The following is a 22,914-nucleotide window of genomic DNA, read 5'->3' as shown; positions in this document are numbered from 1 at the left end:
ATGTCACCCAGCCACCAGTCTACCATAAGGTTAGTGACACCAAGCTGGGGCCCCATAACTGAAATTTTAAAATGAAAGAAGGCATTTGTAGAAGTGGTGGTGTAGATGTGATGGCCCAGATGTGGGCATGACTTTGCTGACGCCACAGGCTTAACAGAAACAGACACTAGAGAAACTTCATGAAAAGCAGGGGTTGACCAGTAACCAAGAGAGTGTGAAACCAGATGGTGGCTCTAGGAGTGGTCACACCATTGGACTCAGAGCCACATTAAGGAACAATTCAGCTCAGACTGGAGCATAGGGTCCCACACCTAAGCCTTCCGTTGTTTACATTCTGTAAAGCAGGGTGGACATGTCCATACTCTCGTCCAGGCCAAGGAGCCCATGTCTGCAGACCTGTCCTAGCATACAGGCACAGTCTACGGAAGACTGTCACCCTATAATCTTGCTGCAAGGGCACCTCCCAACAGAACTGCTTGCAAAGATAGACTCAATATTTTCCAAATTTTCAACAGTATACAGTGGCGTTTAAATGAAAATTTAAAATCTCCTTTAATGATAGAAGTTGTAATAGATTTTATAGTAAAAGCAGTGTCTCTCTGCTGACAATTCAACAGAGACAAGAATGTGAGCATCAGGTGCTGACCAAGCACCACAGACTGTACCCTGCTCAGAAGAAGGCCGTTTTCATTCATTTATGCTTTAATAGCTTCATACCTGTGAACAGCAGCATCTAACCCCAGCTGCATGCCCAGTACCAGTGAGAAAACAGCCTTGGGCTGGAGAGCTGACTCAGCGGTTAAGAGCACTGGCTGCTCTTGCTGAGGACCTGCGTTCAATTCCCAGCACCCACATGGTGGCTCACAACCATCTGTAACTCCAGTTCCAGGGGATGTGATTCCCTCAGTGTTTAAAAAATAGAAGGTGCTGTTACACCCTCATTTGACAGAGGGAAACTGGGACTGGTAGAGGCTTGGAACCCTAGTAATTAGGGGATAGAAGCAAAGTTGAGCCCATTCTTAGCCCCAGTGGGAGTTTGAGGCCAGTTTGGGTTACAAGAGAATCTGATCTTGAAAATTCCCAAAACATAAGTCAATAAATAAATAAAATTAGGAGTGAAATGAGAGGGAAGGAAGGAAAGGAGGGAAGACTCGATCTTCTCAAAATTCTAGAAGCTTTGTAAGAACTGAAGCCAAAAGAATATTCTGTGTGGTAGCCATGTTCCAATGCCTGCACGCCAGGCACTGTGGGCCAAGAGAACTGACAGTGGGAATCTCAAGGAGACACACACTCAGGGACTGTCACGGCTGAGGCAAGTGGCATGTTCCTTGAGAGAATGTGGCTAAGAACACTAGACAGAGGAGGCAGATGTGTGTCTGGGGCGCATCTCAGTGAGCTACAGACCCAGCAGCCCTGAGCCCTGGCCAGTGTATAGAGACTGGCAGAGGTGCAGTCTCCCTAGGACAGCATCCAGGAGAGGACATGGGACCTGGACTTCAGGGGCTAAACTCAGGCAACGGCTCCACGACCACTGGGATTGGAACCCAGGTCCACATAATTCTGGGTGCTTCTCACTGCAGGAACATTACAGAAATAAATCATATTCATATTTTTTAAATATCAGTGTCTAACCCGGGTAATTGCCTTCATTCAGAAGCCAGTTTCACAGGGCAAGATACACTTCCCTAAGTGGCTGTTTCTTCCTCATTGCTTCTCAAGAAAATCCTGAGGCAACTCTTTCCAGAGGATGGAAACAGACTCCTTCCTGATTCCAAAGAACTTGTGCTTTACTTTTCAAAGACATGGCCACACTTTTGTTTAGATTTTTCTCCCTCCAGGCCTACACCATGGTGTTCTCTCTCTCTCTCTCTCTCTCTCTCTCTCTCTCTCTCTCTCTCTCTCTCTCTCTCTCTCTCTCTCTCTCATACACACACACACACACACACACACACACACACACACACACACACCCCTCCCTTCTCCCCTCTCCTTCCTCCCTACTCTTTCTCCAAAGGTAATCTCTACCTATCCTTTTTCTCCCTGAAATACACTTCAGAGCAATCAGTCTTAATCTTGTCTCTTCAAAGATAAAATTCTGCAAAGACTCTGCATGTAAGCTCAGAGGATGTTTAAAACTCAAGCAGAGGAGACCCAGAGGCCCATTATCAGAATAAGAAGCCTGGCCCCTTAACCCAGAGCAGCATGACCTCTGAGGAGCACAAAAGAGGCAGACACTAGCTCCTTTCCATTTCCTTCTCCATGCACAGTAGCTAACCAGCAGGGTAAGTCTACCTGAGCAGAAAGTGTGCCTTAGCAACAGGTGTGCATCCTATCATCTATCCGCTCTATCTAGAATGCTCCACAGAGAGCAGCACCAGATCTAGGGTGGGAGAGCCTCCACAGGGGTATACATACTTCGGAAAGCAGAGTTCTAAAGTAAGAACTTTGATTTCAGTGCAGGATCCTTTTTTTTCCAGAGTAAGCCAAAGACTTAAGCAAGGGTATTGACCACCTGCCCAGACGACAGACACCCTAAGATGAGAGGACGGTCAGGTCTAAGAAGGTCACCAGTTCTAATGGTAAGCTAGAGAGCAAACCAAGAGCCGGGGCAGAAAGACAAACAGACCAATGGAGTCTTTTGAACAACTTCCTGTTGTTACTGAGTATCTACCCTCCAAGATTTTATCTAAACTATACCAAGGATAGTATGGTTCTGTTCCCCTGCTCAAGAACCTGCCATAGCTCCTTCTTGCTTCCCAGTGTTATAGCGAGCATGAGTCCTGACTGGGTTAGGGCAGAGTCCAGCTTGCAACTCTTTTGGAGTCTGATTGCTCTCCACAGTTCTCCACTTGTCTGACCACGTGCTCACTGCCTCTCACCTTGGCATTCTCTAATGCTTAGACATTCTTCAGAGGGGTCTTGTCAGTTCCAACGATCCAGGAAGAAAGAACACTGGCCCGAATCATCACGACCAAATTAATCAAAGCAAGCAATCAAAGTGAGCTTTTTAATTCCTATAGACCCTCCCCCTAAGGGAGGGGTTCAAGAGATCAGCATTGGACACGAAGAAGGCAAGAGTAACAAGGTAGTCATAATGACCTCCTAAGGCAAAGAGATGACTACAAGGTGGTCGCAACAAGGTAGTTATAGCAATAGGCAGTCATAATAAACTTCTTAAAACAAAGGTAGGGCTGCAGGATGCTTATGAAACAAAAGCATAGTTGTCCTTTCCTGGAACAGGCAGTACAGAACCATTTGTAGTTAAGATTACAGATGGGGCAGAGCCCAATCCTTGAGACACGGATTTAACCATAAACCAGAATGACCCTAATTTGTCTTTACTCTAAGATGGCTTTCAAGCCTAAGATGGAGGCAGGGTGGCTCATCTTACTAGCTATGCCTCTGTTAATGCAGTTATCCCTCCAACCTAAACAGAACAATGGTTATGCAGCAAACAGCCTAGCAACGTGTTGAACAGCCTCCTTGTCCAGTTCCACATTCTGATCATCACAAACTAGATGTTGGAGCTGTGAAGGCAAGCACAGCTATCTATCCCAATGGTGTCACTTGCAATCTTTGTGTGGCTATGGGCAATAATATGTCCTCTCCCATCTTCCTCATGTGAAAACACAGTAGTAACTTGCGTGAGATCATCCTTGCTGCCAATGTTGGTCTCTAGGCACAGCATTCGGACAGCCAGTCTATCCTATAGAACATGCCCTCCTCCATCACACAGATAGCCTGTGAGCAATAACCGCCATCTAGGGACATGTCTGAAGATAGTGGTGCCTTAGACAGCAGATCGTGAGATGGGGATTGTTTTCAAATGGCTTAACTGAGAGAGCACCCGAGGACACTGACGTTCGTAAGTGAATGTGAATAAACCAGACAAGCTGCCCAGAGAGGAGCGATGCTAAGCAAGACGCCATCTTGGCTCACATGAACTTCTACCTCATCCCATGGGGAACCTCAGGTACCCAGAGTGTGTTACAGGAAGACCCACCTACATTAAGCAACAGGGTCCTATGAGTGTATGACAACTGTGTGGACCCATGGGATGTCCAGGATGCCAGACATCCCGGAAGACACTGGAGTCTTGGAAATTTCCTATGTGTAGGCACAGCCTCTCTAAACCATAGTTCCTTTATTGCCCAGATGAACGCCAGAGTGCTCGTGTCCTTTTCTTTCCATTCTTTACTTCCAAGTTCTGGTTCATATTTCCCTCTTCCATTATCTCCCTCAGTCTCAGGCTGATTTTGCATGTCTCTGAAAGCTTTTGGCCTCACAACTCTGTATACCTTACCATTTAACTGATGGGTTATGTTTTGTTTTAAAGATAGGATTGTATGCATTTCTGACTAACCTTAAACTCACAGGAATCCACCTGTCTCAGCATCCCCAAACTGAGATTTGTTACAAGCACGTGCTGCCACACCCAACTCATTTAATTGACTTCTAGTTGTAGAGATGTTTATTTGTTTAGTGGTCCTTGATCACCTGCCCCTCCACCGGGCTCTGAGAGTCCAGGCTCCTGCACACGACCCCGTGCACCCTTCTGTTTTAATTACCAAGTGTTTTCTGATCAGGATAATGAAGTACCTTGGTTGACCATTTCAATTCTCGGGCCTCTCGAAGCCAGCAAAATCCTTCCCTGGAGTCCAGAGGTGCTCAGCTGACAACCCCGGCCAACCGTGCATGTAAAATGAATGATAATGGCTTCCCCTGCCATTTAGGTCACAGATGAATCTTAGGTGAGACTCTTCTATTGGGCTCTCATGGTTTCTGAAAATTGGCACCCTAGGAGGTGCAAAGTGAACTCCCTGCACAGCTCTGATTACCAACACAGTTTATGCATGCATTAGGAGACAGCTACAGGGCTGGCCGCCTCCTGCATCCAGAAATTGCTTGTTAAATTGAGCCTTAAGTATTTAGCAAGTGCATTGCAGCCTAATTTATGCAATATATATGTGTGTGTATGTGTGTGTGTGTGTGTATACATGTGTGTGTATATATGTATATATATATATATATATATATATCTTTGGAAAGTTGATGCAACTTGAATTTGGTGGGGGAAAGGTCACATTGTACTTGAAATTCTCTTGGAGTCATCTCTCTGTGACAGTATCACACTGAAATTTTCCTCAGAAATATTACTCATTGTTTAACAGTTTTAAGGCAGAGTTTTAGTTCTGTTTTTCTTTACATTTAAATCAACCTGCATTTTCTCTCAAGCTTTTGAAAAAATAAAGTTTAACAGCTGCCATGAATGAATATTATATTGCTTTTGGCACTTTTTGTCATTCAAATCAGCTACTTCATTGATAACTACAAAGTTCAGTTCTACAGCATAGATCCTTGTTTCAAAATTAAAATAATTTATTTTTTGGTAAGAAACTAAAAACTTAGAGAGATCAAATCCTCTAGCTATCCTGTGTCTCAAGCCTGAGACTCAAGTGGCTTGAACAACAGAAGTAAATTTTTCTCAGAGCTCTGGATCAAGCCCAGAGTCATGGCTTCTTCTGGCAGCTTCCTTTTGAGCTTGGTGATGTCCCACAACAACTATAGTCTGCATGCTTGTGGCCCTTTAACTCCCTTTGCTGAAGACCCAAACCCCAGTGTGATGGTATTTGGATGGCCTTGCGAAGTTACTTGGTTTAGATGGGGTAGTGAGGGTGGGGTGACAATGGCCAGATTAATGACCTTTGAAAACAGGAAGAGATGCAGCTGCTCTGGGATGTGCCTTCTACACACACATACACACATACACACACATACATACACAAACACATACACATACATACACAAACACATACATACACACATACATATACACACACATACACACATACATACACATACACATACATACACAAACACATACACATACATACACACATATATGCATACACATACATATATACATGCATACACATACACACATAAATACAAATACACACATACATACATAAACACATACACATACACACACATACACACACAAAAACACAAACACAAACACATATGCACGTACATGCGCACACACACACATACACACATAAATACACATACACACATACATACATAAACACACACATACACACACAAAAACACAAACACAAACACATATGCACGTACATGCACACACACACACACACACACACACACACACACACACACACCATGCCACATAAGGACAAAACCAAGAAAGCACATCCTAAGAACCAGTACATGCTGGTTTCTCAGTCTCTCAACATCTCAGAACTATAGTAAACACAATGTTTGTTGTTGAAGCTGCCACTGTAGCTTCAACATCCTTAAGCACCCTGAGTCCAGACCTCTCTTCACCTGTGTCAACACAACTCCCCACATCTGTGTCCTATCCTTACAGAGACACCAATCATAACAGATTGGGACTGTCCTAAGCCGTGGCTGCTGTGAGGATGTCGGCGAAATTCTCCTGGTCCTGCTACCTTCTGAGATACTATGGGTGGGGTTCCCTCTTATCAAAGATAGTTGATAAATTATCAAACATGATTCAGTCTCTAACTGATGGGTGAGTGACAGCTCAAGACCAGAGTCACCTCATCTAAGAGTCTCTTCCTCTGCACCCATCGCTCTATATTTGTTCATGGGCATTTGTGAGGTTATTTTAAGAGGAAGGCATCAAGTAAGTACAGGGTTTGATTTGCATTACTAAGCCCCCACCTCAGCAACACAATAAACTTCATACATGCCATTCACATCTGAGTGCATGGACACACTGATATACAGACATACAAACAACATCTTGCCTCCCACAAAATTGTCCATGAAATATAGTAGGATTTATGGACAAAATTTAAAGCAGACAGTTGGGCGGACCATTCACATTCAAGATCTGTGAAATTTCAACATAGGGCAGTAACAAAACATTAACCAGATTTAAAATCCATTAGCAGAAGTGGGCATGGCTGCTTGTTCCAGTGACCCTAACAGTAGGAACATGACTAGATGGAGCCCAGACCCTGTGAGCTCACTGACTAGCTAGTGAAGCCAAATAGAGTTGTTGGTTCAGTGACCAACTGTCTCAAGGCAACAAGGCAGATATGGAAAGAGGAAGATACCCAACACACCCATATGTAACACACACACACACACACACACACACACACACACACACAGGCCACTACATAAACCCGACACACTCATAACACACACACACACTTACACACAACACAACACACTCTAATTTTTAAAATTCCCTAGCCGCTGAGTCTCCATTAGCATTTGTGGGTCACATTAATTCAGCCTTAAGTCCTTGCTCCACGCTTTCGAGTTACTCCATCAAGATGTACACACACATACTTTCCTCCAATACAAACCATGTTGGTCAAACTTTAAAACCCTGAGCTCCGGTTTCATCCAGACAATTCCCTCATACTCCCCTTGATGTTTAGAGAGCCCTGTTCATCTGAACTAGTGAGCCCCAAAGCCTCCTGGACTGTGAGGTCCCCAACCAAGCATTGCCAAGGCCATATCTTTCACAGGAATGGCCACCACTCACTAAGCACAAGTCAGGGAAAGCATATGTCCCCAGATGCCTTCCAGACATACATTTCTCTCATGACACAGGAAGTAGGCACTATGTCAGTGTCTTTTAGCCAATGGAGCTTCAGATGAATTGTGGGGCACCTTTAAGAACAAACAAATGCCTGGCCTGCATGGGAATTTCATAGTAAGCTATGGAAACTGTCAGTGTGTTGCTTTATCCCTACTGCCTGCTCTTCAGACTCTGTTCTAGGCTTCTCCTCAGCTGTGAGCATTGGCCTAGTGCAGGTAAGCTCCTGGGTCTGCTTACATGTCTGCAGGTCTGTGCTGCTCTGCAGAAGTGATGGAGATCCTAAGATCACCAATGAGAACACTGACAGGAAGAGACAGAACAGAACCACATCACTTTTAAGAACCATTTATCTCTTGAGACCACAAACACAGGCAATAAATTGCTTCACTCATATAATACTTAATATTAATTCATAAAACATATAATGCACTGTGACTATTTTAACCTTAGTCAATCTGAGACATTACCTTATTGTGTTAGTGTAAAGAGGGAATAATCCCTTCAATTAAATTTTTCACTATTTTGCCAGATACTACTCTGGTGTGGCTGCCCACTACCGGTCTCAGTCACCCTTTGAAATGCAAAAATCTTAGGTGCTTGGCAAAAAAAGAAAAAAAGAAAAAAAGAAAAAAAAGAAAAAAAAAGAAAAAACCTTCCAATATAGTAGTCTTTGTAACTTATGTGAATTGGAAGAAAAGTTCAATCTTTTCATATTACTATAAAGTTATCTTGAACTCATCAAAACATAAAGCTAAAAAGTAATTGGTATTTCAAATTTTCAGTGCTCTTAATCATTTTCTTTAAATCGTAAGTACAAATCAAGTCCTGCGGTGGTCGGTTGGCAGGAGTTAGAGTCAATTAGAAGGCGGTCACTGGAGGTGTTTGCAGAGAGGATAAACTGAGGCAGGAAAGGCCATCTCGTAGTGAGTGGCCCCCTTGTCAGCCTTCCGACATGGACAGAATACCAGGGCCTCTCCAGGAAGGTCTCAGGCCCTCGGCTCTCGACAGGGCTGCTGAGGCATCCAGCTTCGTCGACTGAGCAGGCACCACACCCTCAGCCTCTCCAGCAGGCCCATCATCGAACTATCCAGTCCCCAGCATGCCAGCGATCCTAGCAAATCTCCTCTATAATATAGATATGCTCATTCTATCGGTTCTTTTCTCCTTCAGAGCCCTGGCAAACACCACTCCTAAGTGTAAAATATGTGCTTCAGATATCCAGGAAGTCACCAAGGCTGAGGTTGGTAAGGTCGTCTTCCTCTTTAAGACAGATCAAGTTAGGTTTGCGATGAGGAACACACATCTAAAAGGACAGCAACCCTACTGAGCTTCCACTGCCCCTCTCCACACTGAGGGAGCATGGGTTAGGCTCAAGGTCCAGTGGGCTGCAGGAATACAGCCCTGCTAGGCATTGCCCCAGAGCAGAAGGTTCCCTGAGCACTGAAGCTGACCTTGGCTTGGTAGGTTGCCTCCTCAACTGTGTGTCTGATGCTCCATGTGCTGCTAGACCCTCATGAAATCTTCATAAGCAGATGTACTAGTGTCAAGCAAATGTGCTAGTGGGTATACTGGTGAACGGAGGATCCCAGGACCCAAGCAGCAATGGACTCAATGCATCCCACACACATTTTCGTTCTAGTCAGGAGTGAATCCGGAGCTAAGCAAGGGTAAACCTAGAGAAGGCAGGTATCAGGATGTCATCAGGAGGGAACAAGTACCCACAGGAAGATAATCTATGAGGTGTAAGAGAGGTGCTTCAGAAGCAGCTCACCAGAAAATGGGAAAACAGTTACTGATTTGTGGCTTTGTTGATGTCCACAGTGTCAGTGCTTTGACTGTGGGACTGAGTGTGGAATTGAGAGATGTGCAGAGGTGTCCCTAAGACAACAGGAGCTGCCTCAGCACACAGGCTGACATCCTGAATGGCAGGCTGGCAGTGTCAGCCCTGTTCTAAGCATGTGTGCAGCATGTGAGCACACACAGCTGCACTCAAACAAATGTAGTCAACGATGTGACAGATGCAGATTAATTGACGTGGGAAGATAATCTATAATGGCATTTAATGTAAAATATTTAACATAGTATCAGTATCAGGTGGTGGTGGTGCATGCCTTTAATCCCAGCATTTGGGAGGCAAAGGGAGGCAGACCTTTGGTTCAGAGTGATCTACAGAGTGAATTCCAGGACAGTCAAGCAATTGAGGCCACACAGATATAGAGATAGATAGATAGATAGATAGATAGATAGATAGATAGATAGATATAGACAGATATACAAGTGTACATATATGTGTGTGTATGTATGTGTATATGTGTATATATGCATAGCAGTATGTTGAAATATAAATATGTAAATGAATTTATAATCAAGGTAGCTGGAGTGAAACAAAGCATTATTAATGAACAAATATCAAAAACAATAGGAAAAAATTGACATTTTACCTAAAAAGAACATATAGATTCCTCATTAATACTCAGATTCTAACCAAGCTGTCTTCAAGAGTAAAAGACAAATAAGAACCCAGAAACCATAACACATCATCACAGAAAAAGAATCTTCAAGAACTACTGAAAATAAAAGAGAAAAGGAAAAATAGGACAAAGTAGTTAAGGAGCAGATAAGCTGAAAATACATTTTTAAGTTAACTGCTGGAAATCTGTAAGTAGAATAAAAATACATGTCCCCATGAAGAAGGATGCAATGGGGCTGGCGAGGCCGTCCGGCTGTTGAGAGCACGCACACTAAGCCAGCCCTTCCTTCTACAAGTTGCTTTGCCCATGGGGCTTTATCTCAGCAATAGAAAAGTAACCTAGACATGGGGTAGGAGAACAAGGTGAATCTGGGAAATGGTGGGCAGAGAATACAATCAAAACACATTATACAAAACTCTCAAAAACTAATCAAAATATAAATATAAATTCACTGTGAAAAATAAACCTTTAAAAACAATGAGAAAATAAGACATAACAGCCAGGCATGATGTCTTACGCCTGTAATCCTAACCCTCCAGGGACCGAAACGGGGATTCCAGTGAGTTGAAGGGTAAGTATAGGGTGCAAAGAAAGACTCATCTGAAGAACCAGCAGTGACCATGTGAAGCGTACGGAATGCGCCTGCGCTGTGCCGTGGTGGAAGAGCAGGCGCCTAGCAACTGTGGGTCAGCCATTAGTACCTCCCCACCAAAAAGGCACATACATACACGGACGGTGAAATACTCCCCACACCAAGTACGTGAACAGACACGCGGAATCATAGGACTAAGTCTGTAGTCACAGTAAACAATTGTCTCACTAATTAGGCCATGGAGATTGCTAACTTGGGAAAAGAGTTAAGAATGTGCGTCCAACAGGAAATCTAAAAACAAATTCATAATTTAAAGGGCTTTTTCCTAAAGACGGGGTATCACTAGGTAGCCCCGTGTGTTAGTTACTCTCCTTTGCTCTGATTCGACACTATGACCAAGGCCACTTAGAAAAGACAGAGTTTGATTGGACTGATGGTTTCAGAGGGTTAGCGCCATGATGGCGGGGCAAAGGCACAGCTGAGGAACAGCTGAGCTCTTGCATCTCGGACTGAAGCAGGAGGCAGAGAGGACTCTAGGAATGGCACAAATCTATTGAAACTCAAGCCCTCCACCTCCCCCAGTGACACATCATTTCCAACAAAGCCACACCCCATAATCCTTCCTCCCAAAGTTCCACCAACTGGAAACCAAGTATTTAATGTATGAAAGCCACTCACAACAAAACACCACACCCTGGTTGGCCAGGAACTTATCATGCAGACTAAGCTGGCCTTTAACTCAAAGATCCACAGGCCTCCACCTCTGGAGTGTTGGCGTTCAACGTGTGCACCACCATACCTGGCAAGTCTAAAGGACTTGAAAGACAGACTCTAAACACAAGGAACTGAAGTTGATACTAACTGTCCATGACTTCAGACTAAACACTTAGAAAATATCATCCCTTTTGTTGGGTTGGGTTGGGTTTTTGTTTTATAATTTAAATTATTAATGTATTATATATGTGTTGGTATCCTACTGAAACCAGAGGTCAAAAGAGAGTGTTGAACCCACCAGAAGTGGAGTTTCAGGCCATTGTGAGTGCTGGAACCAAATGGTCATCAACAAGAACATTAAGTACCGTTAACTGACAAGTCAGCTCTCCAGCCCATTTTAACTCAAGTGTCTTGAGAGCTGCAAAACTAGATCTGCCCTTAGGACACTGGCCGCTCCTCCAGAGAGCACTGCTAAAATCTCAGCACCCATACGGTAGCAAAACAACCCACTTTAACTCCAGTTCTGAGGGGTCTGACGCCCTCGGAACTGCAGGCACTGCACACGTGGGCTGGACAAGCACATGTAGGCAATGCACGTATACTAAAACCTTGGTCTTCTCAGAGTACTTCATTCTGTCTGGGCTGCCCATGTGTGCACAGTGATGCATGTGAGCAAACACATGTGTGACAGACCTTGGATTCACAGTTAGGTCTCACACCAGAGGTTTGGGTTTTCCCTTTTGTTCATTTCTGTAAAGGCTTTCTAGTTCTTATAGACCCACACAGAGCCTCCCCTTCAAGAAAGTAACAAGCTCAATAACTTTTTTAAATTTAGAAGAGCATAGGCTGATGGAAGGGAGGAAAGGAAGGAGGGAAAGAGAAAGAGAGGGAGAATATAGCTAAGAGTCATAGACTGTCACGCTAAGTGCCTTGAGCATTCCTGAGGTAAACAAGTCTTTTAAGACCTCAGATACCTTTGCATCTGTGAATGATCTCTGAGCCCAGGGAAAGTAGGGCACAGTGAACAGAAGCACACACTGTACATAGTGGGGGACAGTGAACAGAAGCACACACACTGTACATAGTGGGGGACAGTGAACAGAAGCACACACTGTACATAGTGGGGGACAGTGAACAGAAGCACACACATGCGCACTGTACATAGTAGGGGACAGTAAACAGAAGCACACACTGTACATAGTGAACAGAAGCACACACACTGTACATAGTGGGGGACAGTGAACAGAAGCACACACTGTACATAGTGGGGGACAGTGAACAGAAGCACACACATGCGCACTGTACATAGTAGGGGACAGTAAACAGAAGCACACACTGTACATAGTGAACAGAAGCACACACACTGTACATAGAGGGGGACAGTGAACAGAAGCACACACTGTACATAGTGGGGGACAGTGAACAGAAGCACACACTCTGTACATAGTGGGGGACAGTGAACAGAAGCACACACTGTACATATAGGGGGACAGTGAACAGAAGCACACACTCTGTACATAGAGGGGGACAGTGAACAGAAGCACACACTCTGTACATAGAGGGGGACAGTGAACAGAAGCACACACTCTGTACATAGAGGGGGACAGTGAACAGAAGCACACACTGTACATAGAGGGGGACAGTGAACAGAAGCACACACTCTGTACATAGAGGGGGACAGTGAACAGAAGCACACACTCTGTACATAGAGGGGGACAGTGAACAGAAGCACACACTCTGTACATAGAGGGGGACAGTGAACAGAAGCACACACTCTGTACATAGAGGGGGACAGTGAACAGAAGCATACACTCTGTACATAGAGGGGGACAGTGAACAGAAGCACACACTCTGTACATGGGGTTTACAGCATCTCCAGCTCCATTCCAAAGCCAGTCCCTAACATCATATTAGCATTGCTTGATGGACCACAGGTTAAAAATGTTCACTGACAAGGCAACAAAAAGCGTCCTTGGGAGAAAAGAGCACCTATTCGGGTGTGACAGAAACTAGCTGACAACGGGGCCTACCACTACTCCTCATGCTGTGTGCTCTCTGTGTGTTCACAGAGTCCCTCCCAGCCATCAGTGAAAGACCGTGCTGTAATATGTAGAAGAAGCAACTCCAGGGAAAAGCAACTATAGGCACCTCCTGTCCCTCCATCTTCAGATGCAGCTAAATGAAAGCACAGGCTAAATGAACAGTTAACAGCCATCTCCATGCATGCAGAAGGGTCACACATTGCCAATCACAGCGGAAGGGTCCTCAGAGCACATTGTTTGGAGACCTTGAAGATGTGTATCGTGCCTTTATAATCATGCAGCATCTGGAGGGTGCCTTGAGGCAGTTCAGGAAAGGCAAGTGGTTCTCCTATCTAACAAGGGGCCTCCTGGGAGACAGAACGTTGTCTGTCTCAGAAAATACCCAGAGCCATCAGCAGGGAAATGCGTTTCGTGATTACAAGTCATCATTAAGGACATGGAGCCTTTTACCAAGTCATGGGAATTCCCTTCCGTGGACTCACACAGGGCTGGGCAGAGTGTCTTCCTCTAGGAGTGTTTTAAACAAGGACTTGTCAGGTGACATAGAAGCAGAAAACCTCCTTTGATTTGAGACACTCATTATATTTCTTTATGGTTCTGTTCAAAAGTTGAATTTTCTATTCTCTGCTTTCAGTACATAGAGACAGCACAGTCTCATCAAAAAAACGATTTTTTGAGAGCCGAGGTATGGTGGTTCAAATGTTCCCCACAGACTCATTTATTTGACCATGTGGTACCCAGATGGTGGTGCTGTTGGCGAGGGTAAGGAATCTAAGAAGTGCATCCCTGGGGTTTGAAGCTCTGAACAGCATAAGGTTTACGGCCTTGACTGGCTCTGTAAGCCGGCTTCCTTTACTTGCTCTCTGCTTCTGTGTGCAGCTGAAACTGTGGTCAGCAGCTTCCTGCTCCTCCCTCCTGCTTTTGTGCCTACCTTGCCATTATGGACTCTTCCTGGAACCATAAGCCAAAATAAACACTTTGTTCTATAGGTTGCTTTTGGAGGTGGTGTTATAGCGGGGGCAACAGAAAAGTAACAATGTATACAGTCCGCACATCAATTATGCTTGCTTACATTTTCTAGCTCTGGAAACACTCCACTGGGTGAAATCCGTTCAAGCTGGGAGAACAAGCAAACAACACTGTTTCCTCACAAAGTTAAAGGGTGTTGTTTGGGGTCACAGACTCATCAGCTGCTCACCAGCTGGTACCTGCTTGCCTTTGAGGATTCTGACATAGACAAGTTTGAGAATTCTGAGTGACTGCAACCAGAGATAAATTCAGTCTCTGACATTGATTGCTACTGACAGCCAAACTTCAGAACTTCAAGCAGTAGATGAATGGATCTAAAACATGCCAGGCCAAATAAATATTCTGCTTGGCACTGCCTGTGTACAAGAGAAATGGAAAGGGGACTTCCTCATGAGAGAGAGCACTTTGACCGCATGACAGACCTTCTCTTTGGGACCTGGCCTGAGACACTATTGAAATACCCAAAAGTCTATGAACTCCCTTTGGACTCTCAAACTGTTCATTTGAAGCATTTGGGCAGCAGTATGTGGAAGAAATTATTTACAGCTGTTTTGTTTGTTTTGTTTTTTTAAGATAAGAGCAAAGAGAGAGATAAAAAGAGAAGCCATTCAAAGCACATCAAAATATACTGCACCTTCCTTGTATCCAGCCTCTTTGTCTCGCCCCCAGATGACTATAACACCCTGGTTCTCTCATGGAGGCTTGGTCCTGTCCTTTGTTCCTGAGATGTGGGGCACAGGAAACTGTACACCAAGTGCAGCTGACACCCAGGCCATAGGTATGCATCAGATAGCAAGAGTCAACATCTTGGCTTTCTAAGTTTTTTAGTTTCTAAAATAAATAAAATTTTTAAAGGAGAATGAAAACTAAGCAGGTGAAGTGACCATGTGTCCTAAGCTCAGTGTTTGGAAGGCTGAGGCAAGAGCATCAGAAGCATCTCAAGAAGCAGCCCAAACCATGCAGGGAGACATTGCCACAAAATAAGACACACCACAAAGGAAAACGAAAACAAATCTTGGGATCTGGGCTCCTCTGCCTTGAAGTTTTCCTTTCCTGGAGTGGGGGGGGGGGGGGTTCAAAACCAGGAAGCGCAGCTTCCCTAAGCATCCTGAGTCCTGCGTGCCAGCCCTCCTCTGAACCAATGGAGCAGCCAGGCCAATTCCAGCTTGTTATCCTCAGACTTGAACCAGGAACCAAACCAAAAGCCAAGAGCAAAAGAACACATTCTGCCTTTTTTAAAATGTAGCCACTGTATGAGCACTTGACAAATCTCCCACGCCAAAGCAACTTGGACACAAGTGTGCAAATATCAGCGTGCACTTGAGTTTGAGCCATAACCAAACTGAAGCAGCGTTCCCACTAGAGTGGTCGGCTGGCAAACTAAAACAGGAAGTCAGCTCTTTAAGAGAGTCTGGAGCCAGCAGAGTCTTGGAGAGTGAGGCCGGGGGAGAGACAAAGTTGGTATGAACTAGCTTGCTTCTTTCTTTTCAATATGCAGGTAAATGCTGTTAAAGTGTAGCTTAAGAGCATAGCATAGCGTCTCACCAGGTGTCGTGAGTTCAGTCTCAGACACCCGTGTGAAAACCATGCAGAATGGTACATGCTTACAATACAGAGCTGTTGAGGCAGACGGGCCCCTGGGGTTCACAGATTAATCAGCCTAACGCAACGAGTAAACCCCAGGCTGGCGGAGAATCTCTCTTTATAAATAAATGAATGAATAAATAAATAAATAAATAAATAAATAAATAAATAAATAAATAAATAAATAAATTGAATGTAATGAGAGCCAAAGTTGACCTCTGGTCTCTATGTGTATGCAGACACACAGATAGATACATGTGTATGCACATACACCTATATTCATCTGCACACAGACATTCACATACACAAGAGAACATATAGAGGAGACTTGAAGAAGCATCAAGATGAGTTCCTAAAGCCTGAGACCTGAGTTAATTCAGGGACCACCTGCATATTCTCCAAGCCTCAACTGTAGCAGTGACTGACTTAGGAGAGAGAGACGTCTATGGTGAAGAATGAGCGTCCCCTGGCCTCACTTCGCTGTAACTCGTTCCTTATGAAGTGATGATCGTTGATCCTTGTCATTTAGGACGAGTTCCCGTGAACACAGACACGCCGGGAAGTAATGGTGGGGGACATGAAAAGTCACTGAGTATCCCAAACCCCAAATGGATTCATTTTAGGAAGAAAATGTTTTCCACAAAGAATCAAATATTTCCCATAGCAATAAAATAGGATTTTCCTGAGGGAATTTGGAAAATTGCCTCCAATGTTCCAATTGATAAGCTTTTGCAGGAGAAAGAGTGCATTTTGGGGTAATAAATCGCCAACTGACATGTTCTGCACAAAGCAGCAGTGTTTGATACCAAGCTGCAGGGATGGGAGCACAAAGGCATCAATTATCCCAAAATAGACTGGGGCAGAGTCCAGTGAGCTATTAGTTCTTTAGGCTGCGTCCACAGGGGATGGAGAGAAAGGGGGATTTGGCAATCAGCTGGTTAATTTGATCACTGTAGACAACTGCACTGTATAATTTAGGTCGGAAACAAACCCTGACCTGGAGTTCCTAATTTGGAACATTCATCAAATTAATCAAATAATTGTGAATTCTCGATTTCACTGAGTCCTCAAACAGAGTTCCAGGGACACAGATCAAGTGCCTACTTACCGTCACCAGCAACATGTGGCGTTTCACTGTCTGGGCATCTGTGTCTTTCTGCTTCAGGCTTCGTGGCCACCTCCTCCTATCCCACTCTTCTCTCCCAAAATGAGTTTCTTTTCTGCCCTGTAAGGAAACGGATCCATAAGCCACAGAAACCCTCGCCGCGCATACACATGAGCACTGTGTAGCACCCTGCTGGCGCTATGGCGTACCCTCTGTGGTGACTGCCTCAGCAGAAAGGCTCCCTGTCTCAATACACCCAACCTTTGCCATCTTCTCCAGAGCCCACCACGCTACTTCCCAGAACCCTTGTGTCTTTTAGACTTTCAGCTTTTCCCTTTGTACTGGTTCAGGCAACTCAGCAAATAAACAACTGATCCTATGGTGGGAGGAGGGCAACTTCAAACAGGATCGCTATGTTTAAATTAGCAGGAACTTTCTGGAAAGCAATGACAACAGGCATTGAAGTGGATTTTAGACGTTCAGATCATAGACCCAATAAACCTTGGGAATCAGGGCGCAGGGGTTGTTTTTCTTTGTTTGAAATATGTAAGATAAGGAGGGAGCTTAATTTTAAAGATATCTTTGGTACTATTGTGACTGGGAAAGAAAATTTATATACAGCCATGAAGGGATCCATTTCTGTAGCAGTTTTTAATGTCCAGGGCAAATATCACCAAGGGAGAAGTTGTACAAATACTGGAAGAGGGCCCATGTTGAAAACGGGGGGCAGGGTGGGGGGGAACGTTCAGTACCTGTAACTACGCAGGTGGGGGTGAAGCCCTCTGTAAAGCAGGCCACTTCAGCATGAAGGGTGCCATGTCTGTCGCAGGGCTGCCCCGCCCCTCGGCAGCAAGCACAGTCTACAGCATGGACAAGTAATAAATCTCTGTTGAATGAATGAATGAGGAGTTTTATTTCTGTCTAATTAAATAACTCCATATGGAGAAGTACCCAGGGAGCAGTGAGGAGACAGGGTCTCGCCAATTACATCAGCCAAATCAACCGTGGCAATTAATTTGGGGCAGATGCTGGAGCCAAATCCTGCAATGCAAAGGCAGAACCGAGCTCGCTCATTTAGTCCTCACAGTTAAAGCGTATGGAACAGTCGAGAAAGGCCGGTAACAACCAACAGCAGCTCCTGACTATCACGACAGGACTGTGGCTTTTACTTTCCTATAGGGTCCCAACTTTCTACCTGTTACTTGGAAGGAAATTCCAAGTCTCCCCGTCTTGACTTAACTTTTCTGTCACCTCTTGAAAGGCTCCTCTGCCATTTAATCCTGAGTCACATTATGGCACCAATATGCTGAACTCGGTGCCACCAACATCACCAGGAGCCACACATTTGTTAAATCCAGACTTTAACCCTCTGCCCTCAACTCGATGACCCCGATTCCATTTGCCTTTTCCTCCTTTTGGACCCCAAAACAATATACCTGTCTCCCATCCTACAACTTTTAAACAACCAAGTGTTCAAAGGACTTGACAAGTCTGAATTATTTCTCTGGAGAGCTGAAGCCCCCATATCACATATCTCATGGCCAACAGCATGTTCCATTAAACCTTCGAATCATCACATCAAAATGAAACGGCTTGTCTTCTGTCTGTAGGACTGACTCTGCTCACGGCATCACCCCAAATACAAGGGATCATTTGAGCTCCCATAGCCACCCCAACACAGTGCGCTTCAAACAGTCTTGTCTGTCAGCTGTTCAGCAGGAGAGCTTACTCATGAATGTGTCCTATTCATGTGTTCATGTGTGTTCTACACCTGGGTGAGAGCTACTTAGGTCCATCTCCTTCATCATTAGGATTCACCACCTAATGAAAGAAGCAGACAAACCAGGCACTGACAGAGTGTTCAAGAGCGTGAGTGTCGGTCCAATGCTACAGAGACGAAGAGTGGCTAAGTGAACCAAGAGTTAGGAATTCCTAAGACAGGAAGTGTGTCAGGAATGTGCAAGAATAAAGCCTGACTATTCCAGACAATCCTCCAGAGTTTGGGTGCTAACTCCCGATTGTTAGCCTAACTCCTCAATGTGAATAAGCTGAAAAATGAAAGAGAAGTAGCCCCTTTAAGAAGCAAACAGTACTTCATTAAAACACAGGCCCTGCTAGATGCCAAGAGACACTCGCGTATCTAGGAAGGCCAGCTGTCTTCACTCACCGGCTGAAAAAGGTACAAAGCCAGGTACTACACAGGGCCTCCCACTATTTGCATTAGGAAGGGAGATCCTTATAAGAAGTGTTAAGTACAAATAGATTGGTGTTTTGGGACATGTTCATGAAGAACCCAGAAGAAAACATAATCAACAGGAAGGCAGGAGACAATGGCGGATCTCTGTGAATTCCAGAGCAGCCTGGTCTACGTAGAGTTCAAGGCCAGCCAGGATTAAACAGTGAGACCCTCTCAGCCTTATAGAGTCGGCAGGCAGGGGAGGACAGGGTGATTGATAAAACAGTGGTCATCACTAGAAGGTCAAACAAGGTCTGTTTTCTGGGTTTCAACTACAAATGAATTCTTTTTTTTTTTAACTGCCCAGAGGGGATATAGTAATCACAAAGTCTCACACATGGAAGGTTGGGATCTAAAATGAGGAAGGGGTCATCAGTGATAGAGACAGCAGCACCAGTGGGAGGGCAGGAAGGCTGGAGCCTGGGAAAGGAGAGGCAGGACCCTCTTCCAGTGTAGGAGTGGAAGTGAAGGAAAGAGAGCCAGTCCTGGAACACCTCTGAGGAGTATTGCTGAGAGGTCAGGAGGGGCGAGAGAAAGGCTGAGGGAGCAGGTGATGCACCGGGCACAGGTCCTCCTCATGCTTCCTCACCCAGTAAGAGCGCACAGTGCTCCACGCTGCGGCCTTAACCCACCACACTACTCCCCTGGTGATTTTCACCTTCAAAAGGCTAACCTATGTCTTAGTTGGCTTATATTTCTGCTAATTTGCCTTTGTTTAAAACCATCTCTTCCCTCAATCACGACACTCATCTCTAAGCTGCCTGTGCATTTATCTATGCCCTGGAAATTAACCTCCATAGAAGTTTTTTTTTAAGATTTAGAAGACACATAAGTCATCCTTTCTAGGCTGCCTCGGAAAGTTGTGGTTCTATAGAATAAGTGTGGAGTGCGGCGTAAAAGAATTGCCGCTTACAGATCTCAGCGCTGTTCCTGTGCCACGTAGCAGAAGTTACAGGGTCAAAAGGTAAGAACCTTTACATTTTTAGTAGCTGCTGTCAAGGGCTCTCCAAAAATGTTCCAACAACATTACAGACAAGCTCTCATTAGATCTATCTGTGCATGAGAGAGGCAAAAAGAGCAAGGCATGAAGTTAACAGCTCTCGGCAAAAAAACAAAGCACACAGGAGTGTGTTTTACCGAAAACCACATAGCCATCCACTTCCAGGGTCCCAGCTCTCATCGCAAGGGACACTCGTGTGTCCAGCAACAATTCCCAATGCCCAGAATTGTTTTCTGGATATGCAAGAGAAGGGTACAGGGAATGCAGAGAATGAAAAATTATCAAAAATGACCACTGGCAGCCAGACCTTAGAAAAATCCAACAAGGTAGCATGCCCTGTATGCTACACATGTGTGTAAAATTCATGTATGTCTCACAGAGGACCCCACAGTAGATGAAGTAGATGAAAAATGTATGCATAAACATACATTTTTATAATTCCCAAACTTGCAGCCTTCTTGTTAGGATTAAAATGGGCTACAAGCTGCCCTTCCATCCTTCAGTTCTCAAAGGTACTGGCCCACCACAGCTGGACTCAGGTTCCCCACGTAGGATATGACTTAACCCACGCCCCCCCAGGGCAAACATCATTAGCAGGTGTCGGCAGCCATACACGGTGCAAGCACTGTGGTTCCGGGATTCTGGCTGATGAGGACGTATGTCTCATGGATTGTATTCATTCAATTGGCAGAGGACCTTCCCTCTGGGAAAGGACAGCATAACTACAGCAGGGATAATTTCTCTTCGAAATGTTCACTCAGAAAAGCTTCCAGGATGCAGGCTCACCCAGAGACTTGGGACATCCGTGAGCTGTGCTCTCACCTGCCAGGCACAACTCCTTTCCCCACATTTTCTAGGATGGCAGTCACCCACAAGCCCTCAGAGCAACCTCGGTCTGCTAAGTCAAAAGGACCAGCCAATGCATGGTCAGAGGAGAAGTTCAAGATATTCCAAGTATATTCCTCACACCCTCCCCTGAAATCTCACCCAACAGAACTCAATTATTATAAAATCACATCTGGGGCTGGAGAGATGACTCCATTTTAAAAGCACTTTCTTGTGCTTCCAGAAGTCCTAGGTTTGGTACCCAGAACCCGCAGGGCAGTTCACAACCATCCTGGAGAGCTGACATTCTCTTCTGGCCTCCTTGGGCACCAGGCATACACATGGCACACAGACACATGCAGGCCAAACAACTACTGATTAATTAAAGTCTGATATGGTCAGGCATGGTGGTTCTTGCCTATAATCTCAGCATTTTGTCCCAGAGACAGAGGCAGTTTAATCTACGTAGTTAACTCTAGGCAAGCCTTGGCTACCAAGTAAACCTTGAAAAATAAAAACCACCTGTCTAGCTGGGTAAAGTGAGTGCCCACAGTCCTAGCTAACGGCCTGTGAGACTAAGATGTCATCACTGAGCCTAGATATCCAGGGCCAACCTAGAGAACCAAGAGAGACCCCATCTTATCTTAAGAAAAGCAAAAGACAAAACAAACCAAAAGATCTGCTCCTTTCTGCCTTCTTTATAATGACAGGATATTCACTGTCCATTTCTAAAAATGAAAGGATAAAATCATGCAGCATCTGGCTCTAAAAGTTTCTGCTTTTTAAGCCAGGGACTTAAACTGGATAGCCTCAAACTTGGAACAATCCTCCTGCCTCACCTGCCTTAGGACATCAGATTTCGCCCACCTTAAGACCCTCATGGGTTAAGTGCTATAGGGTGATATGCTGTGATCAGGGGTGGCCTTGAAGCAGTCACAGCCACCCGTCTCCAGTGATAGGAGTAACATAGCCTTGAGCTCAGTCACACACAAAGAGCCCCATGACATCTGTGAGCTGCGCTCTCACTAACATGGAAGCCAAAATGATGGTCTGTGGTTACCACTGAGCCTGCAAGGCATGATGGGGAGGAGAGCCTGCAAGGCATGATGGGGAGGAGAGCCTGCAAGGCATGATGGGGAGGAGAGCCTGCAAGGCATGATGGGGAGGAGAGCCTGCAAGGCATGATGGGGAGGAGAGCCTGCAAGGCACGATGGGGAGGAGTAGACAGAGGATGAGTCTTGGGCTCAAGGGTGCAAATGGATGGGAGAAATATATGCTCTAGAGAACAGGCCTTAATTGAATGTTCTCAAGTAGCTGGTAGAGATGATTATGAAATAAATGTCCATGCTGAAGGACCTGCTAATCACTCAGATTAATCATTGCGCTGTGTGTGTGTGTTTGTGTGTACTCCATAGAGTGTCAATTAAAAATAAATCATACTTACAGACCAAAAGCTCATAAAACAGCTTTACTTAATGTTGTAAAAACTTACCCCTCATCAAAGAAGTTCTCTTTGCAGCAAAGAACTGAATCCCACCACTGATCAGACTACAAAGAACAACTGATTTTGGGGTGTCCATCCCCAGTGGGTGCATCTACAACTCAACTCCTGTTCCCAAGGCTCCTGGAACATTTCAGAAGGGGGCGGGGGGTCAGAAAGACTATAGAGCTGGAGGACCTGAAAGTCTTCCGTGTAATTGTAAGTCTTAGAAG

At 44.9% G+C, this 22,914-nt stretch overlaps 1 protein-coding gene and 1 long non-coding RNA gene across 15 annotated transcripts in view; both read right to left on the bottom strand.

The window, feature by feature from the left end:
- LOC134485898 (keratin-associated protein 10-4-like) overlaps nt 1-15,079 on the bottom strand; it is a 36,173-nt gene extending 21,094 nt beyond the window's left edge. The window contains exon 1 of the mRNA XM_063282871.1: nt 2,880-15,079. Coding sequence (XP_063138941.1) covers nt 12,280-13,239 — 960 coding nt within the window. The 5' untranslated portion in view covers nt 13,240-15,079 and the 3' untranslated portion in view covers nt 2,880-12,279. The remainder of the gene's footprint in view (nt 1-2,879) is intronic.
- LOC120100803 (uncharacterized) overlaps nt 1-22,914 on the bottom strand; it is a 42,016-nt gene that overhangs the window by 11,302 nt on the left and 7,800 nt on the right. For 7 of the 14 annotated variants that reach the window (XR_005500889.2, XR_010064251.1, XR_005500896.2 and 4 more), the window contains 2 exons: nt 17,893-18,000; nt 17,144-17,260 (listed from right to left, as the gene is read on the bottom strand). This is a non-coding gene — a long non-coding RNA (uncharacterized LOC120100803). Of the gene's footprint in view, nt 1-15,085; nt 15,283-17,143; nt 17,261-17,892; nt 18,027-22,914 lie in introns of all 14 variants that reach the window. The other 7 variants (XR_005500882.2, XR_005500884.2, XR_005500886.2 and 4 more) reach the window with 2 other exon arrangements.

The sequence above is a fragment of the Rattus norvegicus genome, chromosome 2, assembly GCF_036323735.1.
Source record: "Rattus norvegicus strain BN/NHsdMcwi chromosome 2, GRCr8, whole genome shotgun sequence".
Taxonomy (NCBI): domain Eukaryota; kingdom Metazoa; phylum Chordata; class Mammalia; order Rodentia; family Muridae; genus Rattus; species Rattus norvegicus.
This window is presented reverse-complemented; position numbering and strand designations above follow the sequence as displayed.